Below are 26,038 nucleotides of genomic sequence, written 5' to 3'. Positions count from 1 at the left end.
GAGACCTGGTTTTCCTCCCAGGATAGGCTTCTTGGTGCTCCAACACATGAAAACCTCCTTTCTTTTCAGTGCAAACAAAGTGTTTCTGTGCAAGGGGAGAAAAAAATTGTCTGTTGTGCTTGGAACTATCTCCTTTTCATGTCTGTTAGAATTTCTGCATGTGCAGACATTTCGCAGGTGGTGCAGGGTGTGTTGGTGATATTGAGCACACCCTGAGTGAGCTGTGAGAAGCCTCCCTCAGATTTGAATTCAGGAGTTTTAAAATCCTGCCCTGTGCCACAGCCACGAGAGGCAGCTCCACTTGATGGAAAGAATGTGAGTGCCCCTGAAGTACATGGGAAGTGTGGTTTCTGAGCTGGAAGTTGGTGTGTTGGGTGTGTTACTGAATGTTTCACATTTATGTAGTAACTCCTAGCAGTGGGTCCTGATTTGTGGTTTGAAGGTTTGTCTTAGTTACATTTGGAAAAAAAAAATGGAGATGCCAAGTCAGGTAATTTATCTACAATGATTGGAGAAATCTGAAGAAGAGTTGGCAATAAAATTATGGCATGTCTGTTCATATGATGAAGCAGAATAGTTAATTTTCCCTTATTTTATTCCGTATAAATACTTAATTTTCCATTATTTATTTTTCCCCCAAAATTATTTTTTTCTTAAAATCCAGGCCCTGCTTGGGGGGTTGACAGTGTAAGCAAAAGTGACCCAAGCTATCTTTCAGGTCTTTCCAAAACAATAACCTGCTAAGCCTCCCAGTGACCTTGTGACGTCCTTTACAAACACTTCAGGTAGAATTAAAAAAATGAGAGATCACATGGTCTGTGGGGTTTTTCCATTTTATAAATGGTGTGTTACAAGGCTTAAAATCCTTTTGTGTCACCTCCTCAATATCCTCTATTGTCCATTCAGTCCTTGCTTCATCCCCCTTGACTTGGAGCTGCTGAAGATTTCTAGTCCTGATTCTTTCTATGAATGTTCTCTACTTTGAGATTAATTTTAAAATGGGTTCTCCTGGCACCCTGGCTGCTGTATGTGTGGGAGGGAGGGATTAGGAGAACACAGCAGCTCTTTCACCATCTGAAAATCCTCTGGTCACGCTGGACGTGCAAAGACTGAACCAAGGAAGGGAGGAAATCAGGATGTGTGGCCCAACAAAAACCAGTTCATTGATTTTTGCCTGGATATTCCCACCTGATGTCAGTTCAAGCCAGAGCTTTCCTCCGCTGATGTTCCAGGCTCACTAGTTTTAGTGAGATTTTAGTCTTTATTCTTGTAGTAACTGAATATAACATCTCTAACTTGGCTCAGCTTGTTTATGGCTGGCATGAGACCTCACTATGGACTAGCAATGAGAAATAGGAAAAGCTGTGAGTTAAATTACAGAGTTGTGCTATCTTCTGTCTGGCACTTCATAGAACAACCCCAGAATCAGGAGAGGCTCAGAGTGGAGCTGCAGAGGAATTCCTTACTCCGGAAGGTTTCTCACCAAGCTGTGTTTTCTGGGACTGCTGTCTGTGTTGCAGCACTGCTGCATATCTGGGTATCTGTCAGCTCTCTAGGAATTTGAGGCATTGCATTCCCTAGATCCAGACTGGAGTGCAGCCAGTTACTGGAGGCTGGATGAAGTACTCCCATTTCAGGTGGAAGCACGTCTCCCAGCACAGAATAACTGTGGTCTGTTTGAGGGTCTCTGAATGATTGATGAACTCCATCTATAGCTGGTCCAGTTCTAGATTCTATATGTTTATTTCTTTGGGATCTTTTGTAACTGTCTCAGTAGGAAAGGTTGGTAAGATTAAGCTATTTATATACAACTTGTCAATACAGATGGTTTACTCAGTATTTTGAATTAAGGAACAGCTTTGCTGACCCCCTCACGATGCCAGCACTGTTATTTGTTTGAATATAAACTGACAAGACTTGACATTCTTGAACTGGGTCACCACATGGTTGTGTGAGCACCAGTGCCAGCAAGAGGGAGAAGATGGGAAAGGTGGGACCGAGGCACTCTGTGTTTAGATGGGGTTAACTGGCTGAAGACCCTCACTCTGTGTCAGCAGGATTTCTTCCCAGCTCATCTCAGTGTTTGTCTGCAGCACTTTCCTGCTTCCCTCCCTGCTGCTCCATTGTGCAACTTTTCAGAGCAGTCACAGGTATTTTAGTCTTGTGTTTGTTTGTTTAAATATTTGTGCACATCCTCAAGATCCTCCTCTGTCCCTGAGCAGTGAAGTGACTCAGCTGAGCCTGACATGACAGAAGTGTCTGGCTCACCCTTGGAGCAGGGTGGGATGGCTTGAAGGGTGCCAGTGGCTGTTACTCCTTGATACTTGGCTCTTCTCCCTATTTTCTGTCTGTTATGTGGGCAGACAGAATGAGACCACATGTAACATATCTGCTCTGGGAAAGGCTCTGATTAATGATGGGCAGGTAAAGAGGCAGTGAATAGAAAGGAACTTTTGGAGATCAGTAGCACTGATTTCTTTTTTACACCTTCCTTTATCTTTCCACTTGTGCCTGGAAAGGCAGAAAACATGCAGAGGTATTGCACAGTCTCGTGCCATTTTCTAAATCTGTATTCAGATATGACAAGCATGATTAAGCATACAAAAAACCCTCATTCTTAAAGAGCTTAGCTTAATAACTATTCCCCCTTATGAATTCAGCATCAGTCTTTTGCTTTGTCTTAAGGGTGCAACCCAGGGACAATGTTCCCTAGCTTTTTAATAAAAATCCAAATTAAAATGCTTCTTTCAATGTGTTTTTATGTTTAGCAATTGGAAAAGAGTGTTCAGCCTTTGTGAGAGTTTAGGACTTGAACTGCATCCATTTGTGCTCAGCAGTGCATGAGTAAATTAGAGATCCTTTTCCTGCATCCTTGCTCCAGTTGGACCAAGACAGAGGTGTATATATACATTTTGCTTTTGCCTTATTTCTCTCTGAAGCTCCTTCCTGTCGGCCCCAGCCTTCACAGGAAAAAATACTGGTCCTGCCTTTACGTCATAGTCCCAGCAGGACTCTTAAAACTTCTTATATTGTGTCCTGACAACAAAATAAAATGCTGAACTGTTTGGAGGGAACCATTGCTGCAGGCAGTTCTAATTAACTGGAAGCTTTTCCTTTCTGGGAGCATATATTTACTTTCTTACACTGGGAATAATAAGCAATTAGTGCTAAGGAGCACCCGGCATTTACCTGCACATCTAAGGGAGGCTGAGAGTAGATCCTGAGAGTGGATAAGTAGAGTAATTTAAATCAAGTGACTGTAGATGGCTTTATATAGTGGGTTTTATGCTTATATGGATGCTTTTTTATTTCTATAGTTACGAAGGGCTTCCACTACTTTCTCAAAATAATATGTATTCCCCTGTGGATGAATTAGTGACGTCTGGAATTCCTGAGCAGAAGGCACTGGAATTTGGGGCTTTGGGTTGGGGTTTTGAGGGTTTTTTCCCTTGGTTTTTTTTTAAAAAAAAATAATTTAAAAGAAGAGGAAAAAAAGCACACTCATTTCAGTGTCAAAACATCTGTGTGTTTTAAAGGTTTCTGCCCGTTGATAGTGTTCAAAGGCACTGTCAAGGATTAGCTCCCTAGAGAAAAATGATCTCTGCAATCAAATTTATCCTATTCTCTTGTGGCTGTGTGCATGTATTACTTGAAATTTTCTGCATTTCAGTAAATTAGGATAATCTTTGCTGAATTCAGTGCTGAAAAAGCTTAGGTGAGTGAGTACAGAAATGATGTGTGGTGGGGAAGGGAACCTTCACCTGCCCTGAAATGGCTGTGAGACCTCCTTTGTGTGATCACCTTCAAGGCAAAGGAATTGAATTGCTCCTCGGTTTGATGGATTATTTGTTTATTTGTGCACCATTACTTGCTCCACGTGGCTTTCATCCCTCTGCTTTTCAAGTCCTTGGGTGATTCCCACACCCGTGGCAGCAGCAGGACACATCCACAGATCCGTGCCCCAGCTGGGAGAGGAAAAGCAGCACAAGCACTTTGCCTGGGTGGGGAGAGCCAGAGGGAGAACGGAGATCCAGCTGGTCCCATCACTGGAATTCCACAGCTGGTGCACAGAAGGTTTTGCACACTGACAGAGCTCAGGGGCTCAGGGCAGGTCGGTGTTCCCGCAGGGAATGGCGAGGTGCAGGCATGGATTGGGTTTGTGTTTACAGCCAGTCCTGGATAAAGCTCTCCTCCTCCATGTTCTCCTAATCCCCGCTGGGTCTCATGCGGCAGTGGTTCAGTAATACTTGTTTTCTTTTCTTCTTTTCCCCTTCCACCCCCTCCTCATGTGTAATTTGATCTGCGAGGCCTGCTCTTCTGCTTTGGCAGATTTTTCAGCTCTTGAATGGAAGAAATTAACCATTTAGTTACTGCCAGCACTAACCCCTGTTCACTGGTCCCTCTGGCTCTTCTTGCAGATGTGCTCGGATTTACCCAAGAAAAGCCCACAGTCATCAGCTCTGAGCTCCCCTTTAACCTCTTCTCTTACCTTTACTTTCTCATCTGCATTTCCTTGCCTTTTCATTTAAAGGAAATACGGAAATGTTCCCACTCATGATCTGAGTCAGTGTTTGGCAGAGATATTTCTCTAAAATTTGTTTGCTGGTCCTTTCCAAGCATGTATGTTTTGTGATTGCATCCTGGCTGTCTGTGATTCCTCCCTTCCCTGGGCTGGCACAAAATACTGAACTTCAGCAGGATCCCTAAACTTTGGAATTCTACCTAATGCACAGGAACTTCCAGTCCCTGCTCCCTCTTTGGCAATTTTAATAAACTGCCTGGACAATGGAAGGTCAGTCATTAATAGTCAGGAGGAATTTATGCCATTTTTGTGTCTTTAACGTACACTGCTATTTTTTTCAGATCTGAAAAGTGCAAGAAATTTCTTTGGTTTCTTTTCTTTTTTCTTTTTCTTTTTTTTTTTCCTTAGCCTACAGATGTTCATAAAGTGTTTAGTGGAAGGGCCCCAAAACTTTTTCAGTGATGGGTGATGAGCCACTTTGGACTTGAATTTAACCTTGCAGGCTTCAAATGAGAAAACTCCAAGCAATTCCCTGCAGAGCTCATGACCCATCTTGTGTTTTTACATGAGTACAGTGAATACATATCACCATTGCAGGAATTTAGTACTACCTTCTGCCTTGTTACTACCTTAAAAAAATAAGGATTCTGCTCTGTTGCTTGAAAGGAATTTCAAGTAGTTGAACATTCCATCTCTGAAATCCCACCACTTCCCAGGCACCTCCTTCACTCATGAAAATTGCAAATAACAAACATCTGTTAAATCAAGGAGAAAAACCAACAAATGCACATGGTTTATTGCAAAATCCTTGGCTTTTCTGTTGATGTGTACAGTGGACTTTTTGTAACCTGGCATTTCTTGTTTTTTATTTTTTTTAAGTTTCTACCAACGAGAGTGGGACTTAGTAAGTCCAAGTACCAGAAGTGTTTAATATCTCCCTGTACATGCATTTGCCTCTCTGTGCTCTTGCAGAGCTATTCCAGCTCTGCTGGATGGTGACTGAAGGAAGAAAAACACTCTTTGCCTTCAGGTGTTAACTTGCCTTTATTTGTGGGGTTTTTTATTTTATTTACAATAATACCTATTGTGGAATGGTCTGAGTAGTAGCAAGAGGCTTTTGTTTTTAACATGCTGTTTTAACTAGCTGTTGTAAACTTGTCAGCTGGATCTTGAGAAGAGCTTAAACAGGAAGGTAGAACAGTGGTCTGTAAAAATGTTTTGTGTGTGAAGTGGAAAGGGAGAAACAGGTTTCTACATAAAAAGCTGGAAGAGAGACACTGGCAGCACTGGTGGAGTGGTTTCAAGTTAGGGCATTGGTGGAGAAAGGCTGGCATTTGCACACATCTCTGGCACAAAGGTTCATCTGGGCAGAGTGGTGAAACCACTTGAGCCCTGTTTATCTGGGTGTGCATTCCTAATTTCCTAATGCCAGTGGGATTCCTAGAGCTCACGAAATAAGTGGTAGCTGTAGATCCCTCAGTATCCTGGTTTCCTGTGCTTTCTCTTGTGGAGAATCTCACTTGGAGATCTCACCCGGCTGATGTAGAGCACATTCTGTGTGAAAACACCAACGAGGACTTTTCTCACCCTCTCTTCATTACATGGCAGATATTACAAAAAAATCCCAAAAGTCATTGCCTTCTTGTGTAGTGCTGTCATAGCCAAAGAAGTGAAGAACCTTGGGGTATTCTGGAAGACTTGTTTTCACTTGTCCTTTGGAGTGTCTGAACAATCACTCGAGACTAAGAGGTGATCCACTCAGGAGACAGTTGTTGAAATCTGAGGTGGCTGGGTGTGGGATGTGCACTCACCCCTAACCCTGCCAGACTTGGGAATTTCTCTACCATAACAAAGCTCTCATTACACAATGTGCTTGACTCACTGAAGTTGTTGTATTCACTGCCAACAGCTCTACAAGACTCCACCAGAGTTTTTGTGCTGCACGTGCCAAGAAGGTAGAGTTGAGTAGCCAGGGTTTGAAAGCTGCTAGCCCTCTGTATCTGATAGATAGCACTGTCTTCCCAAACGTTTGGCACTTTGTGTCTAAGAGTGGATGAAGTTGTTTAACAGTGCAGGATCTGAAAATCCAAAGGAAAGCTGGAACCTGTCAGACAAAGCAGGACTAACCCCCAGGAAAACAGGCAGTGCTGCATTTGCTGTCAGATCAAAGCCCAGCTCTGTTACAGCTCCATCTGTAGCACATGCTGTGGTCATTCATGGATTTCAACATTGGCTTCTTTAATTATTTGCATATAAACATGCACACATACACATTTTTTATCAGGTAATGGTGTTAGGATGTGTTACTCCACTATGTGAAAAATGCCATCAGACAAGAGCTGTGTAGCATGGGAGTGTTCTGTGGCATGGGTGTATTTTTAATCCTAAAGACAGTGACCTATGAATGTGCCAAATGACATGTAATCTCACCACTTACGAAGAAAAATGCATCTCATAAATTATGTGATTCTACATTTTGTTGCTCCAGAGACAAAAAAACTGTTTTACCGCTGGCACTGATGAGTCTTTATCGTGGGGAAATTCTCAACTGCCTTTATAGAAGAGAGAGATAAGGCACAGGTAACTTTAAGCAAGAATTTGCTCTTTTTCTGGCACACTTGTTTACTCCTTTGCTTTAACCACTAGTTTGAGATACTTCTATTTCAAGTGACTTTTCCATCCCAAATCAGCTGAATGTGCCTATCAAAAAATGCCCAGACTTTGGGACTTGAAACTCTGTTAACTTTCCATGTTTCAGAAGAGGATTTTAAAACAAAATTAAGTTCAGATTTTAAATGGGTGACAAACACTCAAGCTGTTTTTAACAGTATTGCAACAAAATTCACTCCAGCTGCTAACACGTGAGATCATGCCAAAACTCACTTTCTGTTCATGGAGTCCAGTCCTTTTGCTGCTGCTGTCATATCTGTGTGTGTGTGATCATTTTCTTTGGGATAGAAATCTGTCCTCAAATTCTAGGTAGTGTTAAGAATGTAAAGAATAAATATCTGTCTGCTAGAAGCAGCTCTGACACAAAGGCTGTGGCTAAATAGGTTTGTGCTCTTGTAGGAACATGAACCATAAAGGCTAATGGATACTGGATTGCATTAATGAGAGCAGAGCCAGCAGGTCGAGAGAAGTGATTATTTCCCTCTTTTTGGCTCTTGTGAAGCCACATCTGGAGCTCCTTCCCCTGCAGCAGATGCTGAGACCCTGGAGGGAGCTGGAGGGGGCTGGAGCCAGCACTGCCCCCCAGGACCGAGGCAGAGAGGGGGTGGAAGGGGTCCCAGAGCTTTCATCACCACCCTGCTGGTGGCTGGAAAGGCTCTTCTCAGAGGTGCACAGCAAAAGGAGGAGAAGCAACACTTAAAACTTGCAACCAGGCGGAGCTGGGTAGGTATGAGAGGATAAAAAGCGTTTAACTGCCCAGCAAACTCTAAGCCTGGAAAATCCTGATGTGGGGAGATGGCTTCCCTCTGAGCAGGAGCTGGAACTGGAGACCTTTTGAGCCTGCTCCCAACCAAATTGTTCTGCCATTCTGCAGCAGAGAGACTGAGTTGAAGGCTGCATCAGTCACTATAGTCCAGAAATCTGCACACATTTCATGACTGATCTTGTTTAAGATGTGTATGACAAACAAATGTGAGAGGGATTTATAGCTGACAGCACTAAGAGTGGCAGAGGTTGTGTGACACTACCAGTATGGCTTTTATTTCTGTATCACCAGTTAATTTCATGGCATTCAGGAATGGCAGAGGGTGTTTGCTCAAAGTATTTACAGCCCAGTTTGCCATGACACAAAAGAGGAAATGTTGAAGGATGATGTTTGTAGCACAGGGACCACACAAGCGTGTCTGCCTGGAAGCATAAAGGGAATTAATTTGTTTATCTACAGAGGAAGTTATCCCAGATAGCCCTTTGTGTTTAACTCCCCAAGTGGATGTGTTTCTCCTAGAGTGAGGTTCTTCTGCAGGCGGGTTAATTTAATTTGAGATGAGGCATTCTTCTTCAGGAATAGGAACCCCAGGAGTTCATCAGAAATGTAATCCGCATTAATTCTGCTGGCACTCATTGTATTAACCTTAATTGTGATGGCTGGGTGGTGCTCGTGGGGGGCAGCCTTTGTACTGCAGGGAATGCTTTGGGGATTCTGAGTTCCTATAGCTGCAGGAGAAGTGGGATAGGGATGGGGACGCTCGTCTCACGGAAAAGAAGCTGAGTGCAGGATGCTTGGTCTGCTCTTAAAACCTCATTTCATCCTAAAACATGACACTGGGCTGAAATATGTGAGGCCTGAGCTCCTCGTGTGATTTATGTAACCTTTCTCCTCCAAATCTGTGTTTAACTCCTCTTTTGTTTCCTGGTAGTTTTTTTTTTTTTTTCACTCCCCCAGTGCAGTTGCACACAAGTTCCCTGTTAGGCAGGCAAGGAACAAGTAGATAGGTGTGGGTTTCTCTTAAACTCTGGTGCTTCCATAAAACAGAAATTCTCCAGAAGTGGAGAGAGGATGGGATAGATGGGGAGAACTGTATTGTTGTTTTCCCAATGTCCATGCAGGCTGCCAGCAGTGGGGATGAGAGCCTCAGCTCTTTGTCTGAATTGAGGAAATGTTCAAGTTCTCTACCTGCTTTCTGGTGTATTAAATGGGCATATCCATGTTTGTGTTTTCTGAGAAAAAGGTGAAAGCACTGTAAACATCACACTGTCCTTAGTGTTATTTCTTTGCTAGAAATGTGACTTGTGGTATTTAAAAAACCAAAAAGAAAAACAAATGCTCTTATTGCAGTTCAGTATGGGTTGAGAGATCAAGGATTTTTTTCCCAGCTGTCTTTCATGTTTTTACCCCATGGATCAGAAGACCGGGGCAAAGTGATGCTGTAAAATAATGTTTAAAGAGTCTGAGCAATGTTTGCTGTTTCGGAGGCACAGACCTCAGATGCTGGAAGCATGCAGAGTTTCCCCTAAAGTATTCAATGTTTGAAAACCATGGAGGGCAAAAGAGCACAAGCACTAGTCAGAAACCTTGCCAAAATAAACTGTCAGATGTGAAGGCAAGTTTTCAGGGACAAAAAATGAAGATTTGCTGATCTGTTGACTCTGTGTGTGACACACCAAGGGCTCCACACGTCGTGGGGTGATTTGTGCTGAGATCAGCTTCCCAGGCCGTTTTCCCCAAACTCTGTGTTCTGCATCCCTTATGAACTCTGCATCCTTTGAGCACCTCTTGCTCCAAGCAGCAAGAGCACCCCGAGCTTTGGGAGGTGAAAAGGGATTTTTGAGTGGAAATAATGCAGTTGTATATATACCCAATATGCTATCTCCTTTAGAGAGCGATAGGTAGGTAGATAGACCATACCTACTATATATAAATATAAACATGCAAAATATATACAAATATAAATATAAATAATATATAAAAGTCATAACTAGATATAAATAGAAATAAATATTTTTATTATATAAATATATATTAAAATTTATATATATGTGTGTGTGTGTGTGTGTATACACACCCCAAAAATTATGTCTGTTTAAATGGGACACACACAGTAATGCCAGAAAACAATCTATAAAAATACATGAGCAGAGAGCATTAATTGGTGTGCAGCCTTGAGAAACATGCCGGGAAAAAGAACAGTAGGTAGTGTGAGAGTGAAAACTTTTGTGCCCTTGTGCCGGAGGAGCAGCAGCAACCGCATGAACCTGAATCCCTGTGCCTGTAATTGGCGCAGAGATGCCAGGACAGATCGCAGGGCAGGAGCTGCGGCTCCCCCGCCGTTCTGTGCCGGGTTACCGTGGGCATCGCTCCGGGCTCGCCGCTGTTGGAGCAGCCCCGGAACGCGCTGTGGAGTGACGCGCTTTGGAGGCTCCCCTGGCGGCACGGAGCTCCGGCACTCCGCCTTTCCCCCTCTTCCCCAGACCTGCTGGTTTCCCCCCCGGCCTCCTGGGCGCTGGGAGAGTTGCAGGCAGGAGGAGGTTAAGGAGCGAGGGCGTTGCTGCACGCCTGATGTCATGGAGGCCGGCGGCGGCGGAGTGAGGGGCCCTTTGTTGGCAGCCGAGCCCCAGCAGCGCCCGCCGGCTGCCGCGCACGGCCGGCACCGCTCACTCTGCCCAACTTAGTTGGCTGCGCTTTTTTTTTTTTTTAGTTCTTACTGCTTTTATTCTTTCTTTTTTTTTTTTTTTTTTAATTTTTTTTTTTATTCTTCCCCCACCTCATTCCCCGCCTCCTTTCCTCTCTCTCCCGCCAAAAGAGTTGGGAAGGAGGGAAGATGGCTGGAGTTAACTCCCCGGGAGAGGAGGTGCGGGGCCCCTGCATTTTCCGCCTCTCGGGCTCGCCCTTGTAATGCTTTTCGGAGCGCTGGATTTCGTCGAGTTTTCCTGGATATTTTGTTTCAGGCTTCTCCTGGATATGTTGTTTTAGACTTTTTTTAGACTTTTACCGGGATCTTTTTAGACTTTTTTTTTTTTTTTTTAAAGACTTCTAACGGATAATTCCACATAGAAAAGAAGCTGGAGAAGAGGGGGGAAGGGAAAACTGAACAGCCGAAGCCAAACTCTAACAAATGAAAATGTTGGAGATTTGCTTGAAATTGGTGGGTTGCAAATCGAAGAAGGGGCTTTCCTCCTCCTCCAGCTGCTACCTGGAAGGTGAGTACCCCGATCCCCCCATTCCGGACAGAGTTTTATCCCTCGTTTTTTAGGCTGGGGCCAGGTTTGGGGGATATTTGGAGCTGGCCACGTTCGGGTTGGGTTTTCCAGAGCCAGGGTGAGGAACCAGCGGTGTCGGACCCAGGTGCCTTTCATTAATGCAGTTACAGAGGGAGCGCGGCTCTACCATTTATGGTTGTAAAATGTCAAGTGATCTTATTGCCGAGCCCATAAACAAATCCCTATCTTCAGGCCTCAGCTTTATTATTTTTTTTCCCTGGGGGGGGGGAATCTTCCTTATTTTGGACGTGAAAAAACCTAACGCCGTACTCAAGAAAATTTAGATGAGTCCATCGGTAAAATATTTTCAGCATGTGTTAATACGTAACACATTAGTCAATTTTGGTTATCCCCCTTCTTAGTGTGCTTTCCACAGGCATTCGTTTAACTGACTTTTCTTGCGTGTTTGCTTTTAAAAAGTGATTTTTGAGTCACACCCGTGGTTACTTGCAGACAGCGGGATGTTAAACATATGGAGTCAACTGGTTTGGATGGAAAGCTTGGGCTTTCCAAGGGGGGACGTTGGGATGAGGTGTGACCTCAAGCAAGATTTTCACCCTGCCGTGGCTTCACACCGTGCCTGGACCAGCCTTGTGGTCCCTCCTTCCCTGCACTCCCAGGGCTGTGTCCATCCCACAGGCTCCTTCAACTTCTTTTGTGTTGCTGGATGTTGTTTCAGTAAAAATAATCCTCCTGCCAGGAGGACCGTGCTAACTCATCAAATCAGAGGCACGGAAGGCAGCAGCTGATTTCCAGGGGCCTATCGCAAGTCGCTGTTGCTCAACTCTCAAATATTCAGTGCAGAAACGGCCCTCGGAAATTCATAGGTTAGGAATCTCAAAATCTACAAATGGCTGCTCGTGGCAAACTCGCTTGAAGAAGTTTTGGATCGAGAGTTTGTATTTATTGGATACATTCAGTGACTCTGAAGAATTTTTTCTGTTCTCTAAAATCAAAGAACATTGTCCAGAGGACTTTTTCTGCTTATTTAAAGTTTCAGAAACCAAATGGTGGGCAGATGCATGAATAATTTTGATGTTTTTATGTGACTGAATTCTTCTGCGATCTTTTAAGCATACAAAGCCTGTGTCTGTGTTCCCTGCCCCTGGTATTGCTCAGGGTGTGTGTGGAGAAGGAGCCCCAAGCTGTGCTGGGCCTCCTGTCTGTGCTGCTGGATCTTTCAACACAGCCCTGGGAGAGCAGGCAGAGCATCTGGGGCCTCATTTCCCTCTGCAGAAATGAATGCTGAGGGATGATGTTACAAGGGTGTTGCCCTGACTCTTTCTTGCAAGTTTTCTCTTTTGTGTTCCTTACAGCCGCTCCCCCCCTCCCCAATTTGCAATGCAGTTTCATAATAGGATTAGAGCATAGTTTGACTCGGCTGTATAGGCAGTGTGAGTTAAGAACGTTGGACACAATTCATATTGTAGTATTTCCACCTCCTGCTTCCCTGAGACTGTGGTTGTATATTTGGTTTTTTTAATGATGTAATGGGAAATGCACATTGAAACGACTTTTACTCAATTTCAAAGTCTCACTTCTCAGCTCATCATGGGGCAAACCCAAAGCCAGTGTCAGAGCTGATGTTAAAGGTGTACAAATGTGGCAACTGCAACCTTAATGTGGCAGTCAGGACATAGACAGCCCAGAACCCCCATAATTGATTGGGGAACAGGGTGAGATACTCAGCTGAGGAAAAAGAAGTTTAAAAAATCAGGATTTTCTGTTACTCCTTTCTAAAGCTGAATGTCTTCCTGGGCAGCTTTCTTATAAACATTACTGTGAGGTTGAAATCCTTGTTGAGGACTCCTCCAAAAGAATGGTGGTGGCTTGTCCCAAACTCCTGAATTCCAAGAGCACAAGTGAAATCCATTTGCTTGTGTTGCCCTTAAGAATGTGACAAGCTTTTACATATGGATTTGTTATTTTAAGCTTGGCAGATCATGAGAAAGGGGCAGGCTTGTGTCAAGGGTCAGAAACTCTGGATCATTGCTCCTGGATCCCTCTGAACAGCCTGTGATGGCCAGTCCATTTCCATGCACAACCCTCAGCCTCTGAAAGAAAGAATTAATGAGATAGTGGTGATATCATTGGAGGATTTAACTCTGCTGTTATTTTAGTTGTATGAAAAGCTGAAAGTTTCTTTACTGTAATAGATGAGAAACCTTAAACATAACTGCTTAAACGCTGAAAGGTCCATTAGGTGCTTGGAAATCCAGTTGCAGCCAGGGGAGGATAGAAGAAATTTTACTTAATTCCTTATTTTTGTATGTATTTGTATTCCTTATTTTTGTATGTATTCCTTATTTTTGTATGTTAACAGAAATAATCCAGTTGTTGGTTGATGAATGGCATAGGAGGTAACAAAATCAAGTCTATTTGTTGTATTTTCAAACACTTCTGGAGATTATTGTGCTGAGTCTGGATTTGCTGTGAGGCTGATTTGGTGTCAGGCACGTGTGTAGGTGCATGTGTCCTTTGACCAAGTAATCAGAAATGTGGTTTTCTTTTCATGGTGGTCCCTTCTGAGAGGCTTTTATGCTCTGTTGGTTTGCAGGAACGAGGGTTGTTTGGAGATGCTCCGTGTGTGGTGTGGAGGGCTGGCAGGTGCTGTGGCCCATGGCTGTGTGCTGCTGTGCAAGGGCAGACTGTCCTGCTCCCTAAAAAAGCTGAAATCTTCTCTTAACTTGATCAAAAATACGCTCAACCTGGTTCTAACAATGACTGAGTTTTCATATTGACGTTTGAGCTGGGCATTTCTTTGCCCTCATTTCTATTCCCACTAGTAAATATTATTTTAAAATGTGACAGATTTGAATTTCTCTCATCTGCTTTCTCGTATCTGCCTTTGCCAAAGTGAATAATTCCTCACCCACTTCACACCAAGAAAGGGTAAAGAGTAGAAGGGAAGAGGCACAGCGAGTACTGCTGCCAATCTGATCAGGAAAACAGAATGTGTCCATGTCCCAAATAGGGGCTGGAATAGTCTTGCTGCCTTTTTGGGCTTGGCTCTGCCACTGAAAGGCAAAAGCCTTGTTTAAAACCTGTCAGTGTTCTCTGTGAAGTTGAAAAAAAAAATATTTTGAGGACACTAGTAAAGTCCTTTTGTTTTTTAGCTGAAAAGACTCCTGTTCTGCCAGCTTCAGACTGACTTTTTTTTTTTCTAATTTATTTCTTTTAGCATGTCTTGTTACAGCTAGAGGAGACAAGCCTGGAGAGGAGCAGCAGCCTGTACCCATTGCCCTGTTCCTGGAGAGGGATTTTTGTAATGCATTTGGGCACACATTAAGCCAGACCTAAACTGGCAGCACAGTGACTTGTCTGCCCCAGTGTCACTGGGAGAGCAAAATCATCTGCCCCTGCTTGGGAGAGCAGATGCACTAACCTGGAATTGCTGCCTCCCTTCTGTGTTTCCTCTCTTCCTTGGCTGTTTTCTGCTCCTCACCTCATGGCCTCTCATCTACCACCACTCACTAGAGTTCTTGCTGTTATCCACATTTCTGGCTTTGCAGCGGCTTCTTTGTTGTGTGCTCGTTCCAGTGGTTCTTATCTGTTCAAAAATCTGGCTGATGGTGCTTGCTACAGTTTCCCGTGGGATGTGGTGAGGGAAAGGATTGTCATTTCACAGGAAAAGTTGTAACAGGTTTGAGACCTGAAACTGATCATCCACAGACACGTCAGTCCTTCCCTGAGCAGTCTGTGGGGCTGCTTAGTGAAACAAGGGAATAGAACAATAAATCTTGATGATTCTTGCTTGGTGCTTTCCCTGCCCCAGGGCTCAGAATCAGGCAGACTTTCCTACTTCTGCTCCTTCAGGAAGGAAACAAAACCAAAAGCTATAAAAGTGAAGTTGTCAGAAATACTGAAGTGTCACTGAAGTTCACTTGAATCTAGTTACTCTTTATTCTTCCTCTCCCAGACGTTATTGTCTAAGGTCAGGCAGAACTCAGTGGCAGATTTGGGAGTAAAGTTCAGATTTCTGCCATACCCACTGTTCTACTCCATCCATTTACAGCTGTGATTAGCTGGCTGCAGAAAGATGATGTTTGCCGTGTCACTAAGGGGTTATAAATGGAGTAAACTCAGTGACTGAGTTCAGGTAGAGCCTACCAGTCTGTGTATGAGTGAACTTGCTGAAAAACCCAGCAGAACAACCCACAAACAAATCAACAAAACAAAAAATGACATTAAAAGCCCTGAAATTATGGAATCATCTCTTGGAGGAGGGGCCCAGCTCAGGGGAGTGGGGCTGGATCAGTTTCTGCACTGCTTCATCTCTGTATATAAATACACAATGTTTAAAAAGTGGTATTTATCCTCATGCTAGCTCTAAGAAGGTGGATTTTCCAAATATCAGCCAAGAGCAGGAAAATCAGCAATTGTCATTGCTGCAGAAGGGTCTGTGGGGGTAACAGCAGAGGCTGAGCCTGATCTCACTGGAGGGATGAGTCTGAAATAAAACATGAATCCCTCCTTTTTGGAAAGATCTGCTTTACAGGTTCTTTAATTTTATATTTAAATCCATATTCCATCAGGCATAGGGAATCTGTGAGGGCCACTAAGGAGCAATACTGAGACAGAGAGGCAGCTGCTCCATCATATGTGCTCAGAGTGGGAAACATTTGGAAGTATTAAATCTGCATTGCTATTTATCATAGTTTCTTCCAGGGGAAAAGGGGAGTAGAGGGAATGTAGGGAAAAGAGAAGGCTTAGGTGGCATGTGCTGTGCCTCCAAAGAGATTAGCAGATGTGTTCTGCACTCCCTTGCTCTACAAACCTTGTGGAAAATTGCCAGCACAGTTTGTAAGCCCACAGGATGTTTGTTTTGTAGGGAGACAGGAGGTCTCCTCCTTCCCTCAGGACTGCCTCACAGTCAGCTCTGGAGGAGCCAAGTGTAATTTTGTGCTCCTGCCTCTTTGCCAGCCCTTCCCTTGCATTGTGAAGGAAATTTGCTTGCGTTCGTCTCGACCAGAATTGTTCATACTCAGAAGTTTTCACACAGCCCCTAACCATGATTCATGGCTTCGTATGAACAGTAATGAGTAGGAGATAGTTACACTTATGAAACCTTTTAGTGTGCAAGCATAAATACCTTCTGGGAAAAAAATTAAGGGAGGAAATGATGACATTCTTATGGCTAATGCCTCAAAATACAAACTGCTGTTGTCTTATTTCAAAGTTGGCACCACTTTAATTAAGAGTCATCATTTAGTTGATGTTAGTGGAGAACTGAATTACAGTGCTGCTTTAGGACTCCCATCAGGAACCCAGGTGTTATCCAGAGCAGAGTAATAAATTGCAGCCTTGCTGGGATGCAGCACAAGACAAAGTGGATGTGTGGAAGGAAGGACAGCCCAGCAATAACAGATTGAATTACGCTCGCTTCCTGCCCCTTCTCCGTGCCAGGATGGCCTCCTGTAGGTACAGCAGCCAGGCTGATTTATTAGGAGGAACCTGGCCCACTGAAGATCTCAGCAGTGCTGTAAAATTGTAGTTAAAACCAGCAGTAGGAGGTGAAGGAGCTGTGTGTTGAAAAAGACTCTCAATATGTAGGAGCAGCAATGTCTAATTCCTGCTCTGGAGGACTGGAATGTCTGGGCAGATTTGCTGGAGGATGCTCAGAGGGTAAATGCTGCTGACAGCCGGCTGTACGTGGCTCCCAGATGGACATGTCCTGTCTGCTTCTCTCGCTTCATGGTTTTGTGTCCTCAGTCTGCTGACAGTCTCCTCTTGGGGCCCAGACCTTTAAAAGTGTGTTTTGTCACGGTCTATCAAGCTTCTGCTACACTCGGGTCACCACAATTCTGCTCTTCCCTTTACGCTCTTCTCTGTGTTGACTCAGGGCCTCATCCTCCCTTTCTGGACACTCTTCAAGCTTCATTCACCACCTTCTCCACCCCAGTTCTTAACTTGGGGTCCCTAACTTCTGGAAAAACCAGCTCCACTCAGCCCAACAGTTGTCTGGTGTGTCCCCATCGTGCTCTCCTGCTCAGCACGTTCACACACAGCCAGCACCTCTGTTGGGGTGCCTGTGGCTGCACAGGAGGGTCAGACTGGGAGAGACAGAGGGTGTGAGCATCCCCTGATTTCACTGGGAGACCAGTGTGGTTTTCCAGCTTAGCAAATTGACATGTGTGTGTTTAACAGCCCTTGCTCCTGCAGTCCTTGGTGTTGCAGGTGTTGTCACTGAGTCAGTGTCTGTAGGAATGTCCTTGAGCACAGCCAGCCTTCCCCGACTCTGTACCACGCTCGTGGGTGTTGCTGGCACTGGCATGGTGTTGTCTCACAGCTGAACTGAAGCACATACCTTGGCATCCCAGTGTAGTGAGTCAGTCCCAGCCTCACCAGGGCCTGGGCACGAGGGAGGGATTCTTGTGGAGCGCTTGGCTTTGCTCTGACATCCCCATCCCTGCTTGTGCCTGAGCCATCCTCGCTGGGCTGCCATGTGCTGGAGTTGGAGGGGAGCCTGCCTTGGATTTCCTGCCTTCCTGTGGAATTAGTGCCCATGTGGGAGGCATTTTCCTTCCTAAAGGAGTTTATGGTCCATCCCACAGAGCAGTGACTGCTGCTTTGTCCCATTTTGGGGGAGAGCATCACAGCATTGCTGCTTGCTGAGGCTGTGTGTCTGCCCCTTGCAGCTATGCTGTCTGTCTGTTCCAGGTGTTCACTGATGGTTTAACTCCTTGGAGTACCTCTCATCACTCTGGTGCCCTGTGTTTCATAAGGGAGCTTAATGGGCTTCAAAGCATTTTCATGGTAAAATGATTGTAGCTTAATTTCTCAAAGTGGATTTTCTGTTTCTTGTCTCATTGTCACTCTTGAGGGAAACCAGGCTATTAAAATATATTCTCCTTCAGGACACATGAAGAGGAAGCCAGGATATCAACGTGCTTTAAAATAACCCCCCAACACACTACCACTTTTTCTGACTGTGGAATCATTTAGAAAGTGGAATTATTTAACTGCTGTGATTCACTATGGAAATATATCTCCCTGCAGTTACAGTTTGGCTATGGAAACAGGCCCAGCAGTGTCTGTATTTGCTATTTTGCTCACATAGATCATATACTTTTTCCAACAAATACAGTAGTACTCATGTACATAAATAACCACCCAAAGAGCCTTTACCAGTGGTCACCTGACTAACACATCAAGGATGCCAGATTGTCTTTGGGTGAATAGTGGCCACTTCTACTATTTGCACTTTCACTATCAAAGATGATATTAGAAAATAATGTGTGTTGTTATGATTTGTAGGTTGAATTTGGGGGGTTGGTGGTATTTTTTTTTAATCCTTTCTCCACTGGGAACATATTTTGGACATGTCCCAGTACACACTAAACTTCCTTTTCTGATGTCAATTGCCTCAGTTCTTCACCGGTTTACTGGCACAGCTTATACTCAATTTCCAGGCCAAACAAACAGTAGTGTTAAAACCATGTTTTGACAGGATTGCATCTGTACAACAGCACAAAGCTACTGAGTATTGCAGGTGTAAACAGAGTTCTGAGCTCCCAGGTGACCTGACAGTCTAGGAAACACTTGGCATGGAATCTCTGCGTCCAGAGCCCTGTGTGTGCAGAGAGGGGCTCAGCAGGCAGGGGCTGATGCTGTAATGAAGGGCAGTCCCTGGGGCAAGGGGCTGCAGTGACAGTGCCGTGTTTCCTGTCCCCAGAGCCACGCTGACGCAATGCTTTGTGTGCAGCTCTGTGACCTCGCTCAGCAAACTCATCCAGATGGAGAATGACCCTTCAAATACAAGAGTTTCACAACTTATTGTCCTGGCTCTGTGCCAGTACAGTCAGGCTTGGTGCTGCCAGCACATCTGGGGGTAGCGTGTTAAAGAGTGAGGGGCGCAATTATCTGGGACATTTCTGCTCCAGACTCTACGGTCGTGCCCCAAAGTGAAGGACTTGCAGGAGCAACTGCAGTAAAATTCCCTGGTGTATTGGGACTTGCCTGACACTTACTGAATATTACATGCCTAATGTGCTGCAGGGTATAAAAAACTTTGGAGGTTGGCTTTTATTCACCTGTAAAGCTCAGTTTTCCGGAATTTCTGTCTTTGGAGTTGTCTCAGGGTTCCTAAAAGTGTAGAAGTTTGCTCAACACTGCTGTAGTTTGAGAGTGATGGGCAGGAGAGAGGGCAACAAAAAATACTGCATTGTTCTCAAATAAGAAGAGAAATGATTAAAAAAACTGTGAAGATAGAAAGACCTAACTCCTTCTTAAATACCATGTCTTATAAATCTCACCTTGCTTGGCTCCATTTGCTGCACGTTCTAGCCATTTCATTTATAGGATAATTAAGGGATTTACCTTTTAAAGGTCTTGGGTTTGTTTTCAAATCTAACCATTCCAGCAGTTAGGTGTGAGCCAGAGGATTTACAGGCAGCAAACAGCCTACGTGAGCTGCGTTTACTGGGGGAATGGAGAAGGGCTTTCCCTTTCCTGCATTTCCTGAGAGCTGGGGGCTCTGGGAGGGTTGGGGACAGCTCTGGAACAGGAGTGTCCTGCCCATGTGGCAGGAGATGTGCACTGAGGCACCGTCCATATCTGTGCTCTGACGCACGAGGAGCACACGTGTCATGAAACAATGCAGCTTAGAAAGTCAGAGTGTGTGGGTTGGCCAGATGGCTTTTATCAGCCAAAATGAACCTGCTTTTTCCTTTCTCTCCCTCTTTCTCCTGCAGAAGCCCTTCAGAGACCGGTAGTGTCAGACTTTGAGCCGCAGGGTCTGAGCGAAGCAGCTCGCTGGAACTCCAAGGAAAACCTCCTCTCCTGCCCCAGTGAAAATGACCCCCATCTCTTTGTTGCACTGTATGATTTTGTGGCGAGTGGGGACAACACTCTCAGCATAACTAAAGGTAAGGTCACTGCCCAGAATTCCACTGGGAGTGTGGGAGAAGGTGTAGGAAGGAAGGTCGCTGTGAAATAATTAAGTTTTACACCAAACCCTGTGGAATTTTTTTTTTTTACTGTGGGAAATCATCTTAAACAAATACAAATATTTCACAAAGTCATGACCTTTTTAAAGGTTATAACTGTCTTTTTTTTTTATTGCATTGGGCAAGAAACTGTCAAAACTAAATTCTCCATTAGGATCAAGAATTTGAACTGAGAAATTAAACTAAGCTGATTTTGGAGGCTGGCCTCTTATTTTCACAGTTCTCCAAAACACAGTCCCTGTATGAAAAATGACTGTACAGATATAAGGACCAGAAGGATTGAGAAAGAAAACACTGTATGTACTCCAAGTCACATCTACTTACCTTCCTAATTAAAATTATTTTTTAATTGTTTATCCACTCCAGTTCTTTCCTAGCTCCAAGAAGCCAGCTCAGTTCAAATAAAATTTGCTGGATTCATTTCTTAAACTCGAGCAGTATTGGAGCTGGTGCAGAACTGCAGGAGAGCCTAAAAATCTGAAGCATGTGACTTTATTTGGCTTGGAGAGCTCCACTCAAGCTTGAAGAGAAACACATGCTCCCTGCTGAGTCAGATACCTATTCTTATAGGAGATTATTTAATGATCTGCTCGGCAGAAAGAACTTATCTTTGTCTTCAACTCCTAGGCTCGCCATGTCTAAATCTAATCCTGACTCTCTGCTGGGCTAATTTGCCCCAGAGCAGGCAGCAAGGACAGAATAGCTCAGTCCTTCATGGGGGCAGGGTGTCTGAGTGCCCAGGCCACTCTCAGCCCCTGGCTACCTTAGCAAGCCCAAGGGATATCAGCTCTTTAGTGATTACCAGCTCTCTTAGGATTCCAGCTCTTTGCTTGCTAAGGTGCCCAGGCTAGTTGAGAAGCAGACACGAGAGAGGAGAAGAAAACGTCCTGGGGTTCCACAGCGATGGTTTTATTGAGGGGTCTGTGTTCCAGCCACGGCTCTTCTAACCAGAATGAGCTAAAGCAGCCCCTTTTTACAGGCCATAAGGGGATCCAAACTTGTCCAATAGTAGGGGTTAAGGGAAAGTGACCTGTGGGGTTACAGAGATAAGCTGGGGTCTGAGAGGTGGAAGACAGGAGCTTCTTTTGCTATTTCATCACGACTTGGCAATCCCTATCTTTGCACCTCAGCCCTCCGCGGGGCCCTAGCGAGCTCAGAGCCTGCCACATAAATCCATTTTCTCTTCCCCCAAGGTGAAAAGCTCCGCGTGCTGGGCTACAATCACAATGGGGAGTGGTGTGAGGCTCAGACCAAGAACGGGCAGGGCTGGGTGCCCAGCAATTACATCACGCCGGTGAACAGCTTGGAGAAGCACTCGTGGTACCACGGGCCGGTGTCGCGGAACGCCGCCGAGTACCTGCTGAGCAGCGGCATCAACGGCAGCTTCCTGGTGCGGGAGAGCGAGAGCAGCCCCGGCCAGAGATCCATCTCCCTGCGCTACGAGGGCAGGGTCTACCACTACAGGATCAACACTGCCTCCGATGGCAAGGTAGGCTCCAGGCTCTGCTAACCTCGCTGGGATATTTGGTGGAGCAGTAGCAATGGAACTGAGCAGTTCTGAGCTCTGGTCGCAGGACTCGTGATTTATTACGGTAAACTGTGAGATTCTGATGTGGCTGGGACAAAACAGTTCTGTTCCGGTAGAATGCTATATAATCCAGAAACATTTTATCCCTTTCTTTAAGGGAAAAAATAATAGAGTTAGATCAGAGCAGAATCTAATAAATAATTTTATTGAGATCCTGAGAATTCTTATCCCTTATGTTCAAAAGATAATCCCTGACTGTCAAATCAGAAAAGTCAGCGCCTGTTGCTAATAATCCTGTAAATATTAGGGACAGAATGCTTTCTGAGGTATTCTGCAGTATTTTTAACTACTGTTTTGATTTCTCTACAGTATTTCAGCGTGATCATTGGAGACGGGTAGGCACTTTCACTTTTATATGGGCTTTGTCCCCAGTTCCTTCATTTTTCCCCTAGATTGTTGTGTGCTGTAGCAGTGGTGCAATGCTGTGCTTTGTGGATGCTGCAGAGAAATGTTAGCATAAAAGTGTAGTTTTCCACAGGTTTTTGTTTTGATTTCATGGAAACATTTCCACTGGCATTGGAATTTGGAAAATTTTGTTTTTTAACAAATCTATTTTAAGCAGTGTCTCTTTAGATCCTGTGCAGAAGTTGAAGTGTGGGTCTGGAGCATGGCTGCTGAGGCTCTTCTTGCCAGCATCTAATAGATGACAGATTCTGTACCATTAAATTTCCTCAAAAGAAAAAAACCAAAAGTAATCAAGTATAGTAGCAGCCCACTGTGCCAAATTTTCCTTTGTCCTGTGAGACCTTTACTCTTCTTACAGCAAAGGTGACAGCAAAATCTTTAGTATGAAAATACAAGGAACCAGTACACTGTGCTTCCTATTTATTAGACTCAGCACTCTAAAACCTCCAATAAGATAACCAGATTTCATTCTGTGATGAAATATTTTTTGTCTGCTTTAACAAATGGGTTGTAATTGAGACAATTCTGACCATGTCATTTAAGGCAACATATTTCCAACTTATGGCATTTTGATTCTTCCTTCTCCCTCCCATGTAGACGCTCTCTGTGGTCAGCATCAGCTCAGTGAAGTGCTGACATGCAGCATACTTGAAGGACTACATGGCAATCTGGAATATTATTCCTCCTCCTCTCTCTCTAGTGGATATTCCTTCTATTCCCATAGATGCTGGCAGATGAGCAGTGCTCACATGTGAACGTTTTGAACCGAAGGCTCCTTGGGTTGGTGTAAATAAGCATGTGTCCGTGAGGAGATAGCACATGTTCTCCATTTGAGCTGTAATAGAGTTTGGCATATGAAGGCTTTCATCCCAGCAGAGCCGTTTTATCCCAGAAAAACAGTTCTGCAGAGCTCCAGTAATCCATTCAGGTCTGTGTTAGCCAGGTTAACTGTTCGTTTTCCACAAAGTTGCTTGCATTGGTGTTTTTGAGAAGAAGCAAAACAAAGGTTGGAACAATTCACTAAAGCAGATTTGCAGCTCATGATGGTTGGAAATACAAAATTGAGCAGCAGCAGTGACCTAGACCTGTGGCTTTTGGGCGTTGCAGGATCAAGCACAGAGGTAGCCACAGTGCTCCTGCTGCTGTGCCAAGTGCCAGCATCCCTGCAGAAGGGGCAGTTTGCCACGGCCATGCATCATGAGCTGCAGTTTGCAGCCTGGCCTGTTAAAGCTCATCGCTTTCAATTTGCGTTAACGAGCAGGGCAGTGAATTGCGACATCTCAGCGGCAGATGTGCTGCCGGGCTGGGGACACTGTGCTCTTCCAGCACCCTGTCCCTGGCTGTCAGAGCTGAGGAGCTGGGAGGAGAAACAGCCAATATCCCTGTTTATCCCTCTGCAGGATGGAGGCTGCTGGAGCAGGTCCTGCTCTGAGCTCCTCGTGTCGCACTCTATTTATTACCAGCTTTGCAGCAGATCATGGCTGTGCTGGAGGAAAGCTCTTACCTTCACTGCCCTGAGCACCTGGGGCTCTCCCAGCCTGCTGGATCATTAGCCAGCCTGTCCAGGGAATTTAATATCTCCTAGTGCTGCAGTAAGGATGAATGGCTTTGGTGGGATCATATCCTGTGCCTGACAGAACACGCTCCAGGAGAAAGAGGTATTAGAGGAACATGTGGACCAGCTGCTGCTCAGCTCACTGCTGTGTCCTGCATTGCAAAGCCTTACCCAGACTTTTTCCTGGGAGAAAATTGAAGGGACTAGAGAGATCAGAGGTTTGTACATCTTCATTTTAGTACAAATTATATTGAATGCATTGGCCGACTTCAAAAAAATTCCTCTGGGAATTTTTTTCTTTATTTCCCACTTCTATGGGTCATATTACTTTGGACCACCCTCTAATGTTTGGTTTTGTTGGTTGGGGTTTTTTTAAGGAAGGTATTAAAAGTGACCTTTCTTGATTTGGCTGGCACAGTGCAGCCAGTCATGTGGTAAACCACTTCTGTGGTACAGAGGCCTTGGTTTTCCTGGGTTTGATAGTACTTGAGGGAAAACCTTTTAGTGAGTAACCCAACTGAATAAATAGCCTTGTCCAGCCAGTTCTTCAAATCCTGCTGTCCTCAGCAGGAAGGAAACAGGACTGGGGTCCTGCTTGAGTCTCTTGGATCTTCCAGTGGCTGAATTGTATGCAGACTTGAACCTCCATGGATTTTTTTGGTGTGGATGTTCAGTTTTGTCTTCTGAGTGGGAAGTGGGAGTGCCACTGGATTCAGGATGTGCTGAGGTTAGCACGGGCCAGTTTAACCACCTGTACAAAATACCTCAGCCAGGAAAAAAGAGATGTGGTCTGGTGGTAGGAGTGCAGATGAGCAGCCCATTTGTGGAGGCAGAGCCCCTTAAAACAGGACTGTTGTTTGTGGTTTGTTTGATACACAAAAATTGACCAAATAGTGTCAACAACATAGCCAGGAAGCAAACTTGAGTCCCTGCAATCTCAGATGCTGAGTCTGTCACCTCTGAGAGTACAGGTTAGCAGCACCACATGTTTTTTTTTTGTTGGGTGTCATCAGTGAGAGGTTAGAAAAAACCTGCCTGCAGAATAAACACATTTACTGATGGATGTTTATCTTAATGTAAATGGAAAACTTCATGAGTGTTAAGCCATGAAGTGTTGTTTTTGTGGCCTGGACAGGGCAATCCTGTTCTGTCCTCATCCTCCTACAGCTTTTCTCTGAAATCTTTGGCCATTTATTTAGCTTCTTTCTCCTTCTGTAACAGGATCATACAATCTGTCACACTAAATGCAGATATCTCTAATTTTCATGAGATAGAACTTGTCATAAAACCATGGGGGAGCTTCCTTCTCCGTGCCTCTCTAATACTTCCAAGTAATCCTGGAGTTCAGCTTTTTCTACATCCATATTTTCAGATTTTAATTCTCAGTGTAACATGGGAACTGCTTATACCACTGCAAGTCAAGTTGTTCCCAAACAGGCATAGCTTGTTCTAAATTGTGGTTGTACTGGCTAATGCTTGATCACTCACACCAAGCAGCTGTAACAGCCTCTTAGGTTGCCACTTTTCTGTTCTAAGAACATCTGGTTTTAAGGTGATTGCACCTGTTTGGTCGTGAAAAGCTTTGTAGGTTTTTGTAGCTTTTTTCATTTGAGGGGGATTTTTTAGCCAATGTTGAAATGAGATATCAAAAGAATATCTGATTAATTCTGGTGGAGAGATGTGAACATGCTTCCCAGGAGGGTGCCATTATCTTCCAGTCTTCATTAAAAAGACTAATCAAGTTTGAGGGTGGTTTTGTCCCTTCTTGCAAACACTTTTTTCTCTTGCAAACACAGTTCCCTTTTTTGTTGGTGATACTCTCTTACTGCTGGAGCTTCACAGATGCATTTTCTTTTTCTGTCCAAATATTCTGTCTAGGTGGAAGAAGCAGAATTTTACCCTAAGTCTAGGATTTTTGGATGCCTGGCAGCCCCATCAGCTTCCCAGCCTCCTGAAATCCCAAGCAGATGGCCAGTGCACATGCAGAAATTGTTGAGTGTACATCCAGCATGTCAGAAACATTTGAGAAGTTTGATCATAGCATGTGATGTGAGCAGTAGGTCTAGCCTGTGGAGTGGACAGGAATTTGGGTGCTGCTCTTCCTGCAAGCTTGTCCCTTACCAAACCTTGGTCCTCTGTGAGAAATGGAGCTCTTCCATCTTCTGTGTTGTAGGCTACACTGTGATGCAAAATGCATATTGATACAAAGACTTCTCCCCATCTCCTTCAGGTGTTACCAGCACTTTTCAAATAATTCAATTTCTAGCTTTTTTCACCTTGCCTGGCAGAACATTGGGTTTGAGGATGAAAAC

The 26,038-nt window shown here is 44.5% G+C and overlaps 1 protein-coding gene across 1 annotated transcript in view; it reads left to right on the top strand.

Annotated features, from left to right (window-relative positions):
- ABL1 (ABL proto-oncogene 1, non-receptor tyrosine kinase) overlaps positions 1–26,038 on the top strand; it is a 75,852-nt gene that overhangs the window by 33,733 nt on the left and 16,081 nt on the right. Inside the window, exons 2-3 of the mRNA XM_058818123.1 lie at positions 19,924–20,097; positions 21,372–21,667. Coding sequence (XP_058674106.1) covers positions 19,924–20,097; positions 21,372–21,667 — 470 coding nt within the window. The remainder of the gene's footprint in view (positions 1–19,923; positions 20,098–21,371; positions 21,668–26,038) is intronic.

The sequence above is a fragment of the Ammospiza caudacuta genome, chromosome 21 (assembly GCF_027887145.1).
Source record: "Ammospiza caudacuta isolate bAmmCau1 chromosome 21, bAmmCau1.pri, whole genome shotgun sequence".
In the NCBI taxonomy this organism is placed as follows: Eukaryota; Metazoa; Chordata; class Aves; order Passeriformes; family Passerellidae; genus Ammospiza; species Ammospiza caudacuta.
Note: the sequence above shows the minus strand (reverse complement) of the source record. Positions and strands in the feature narration are given on the sequence as shown.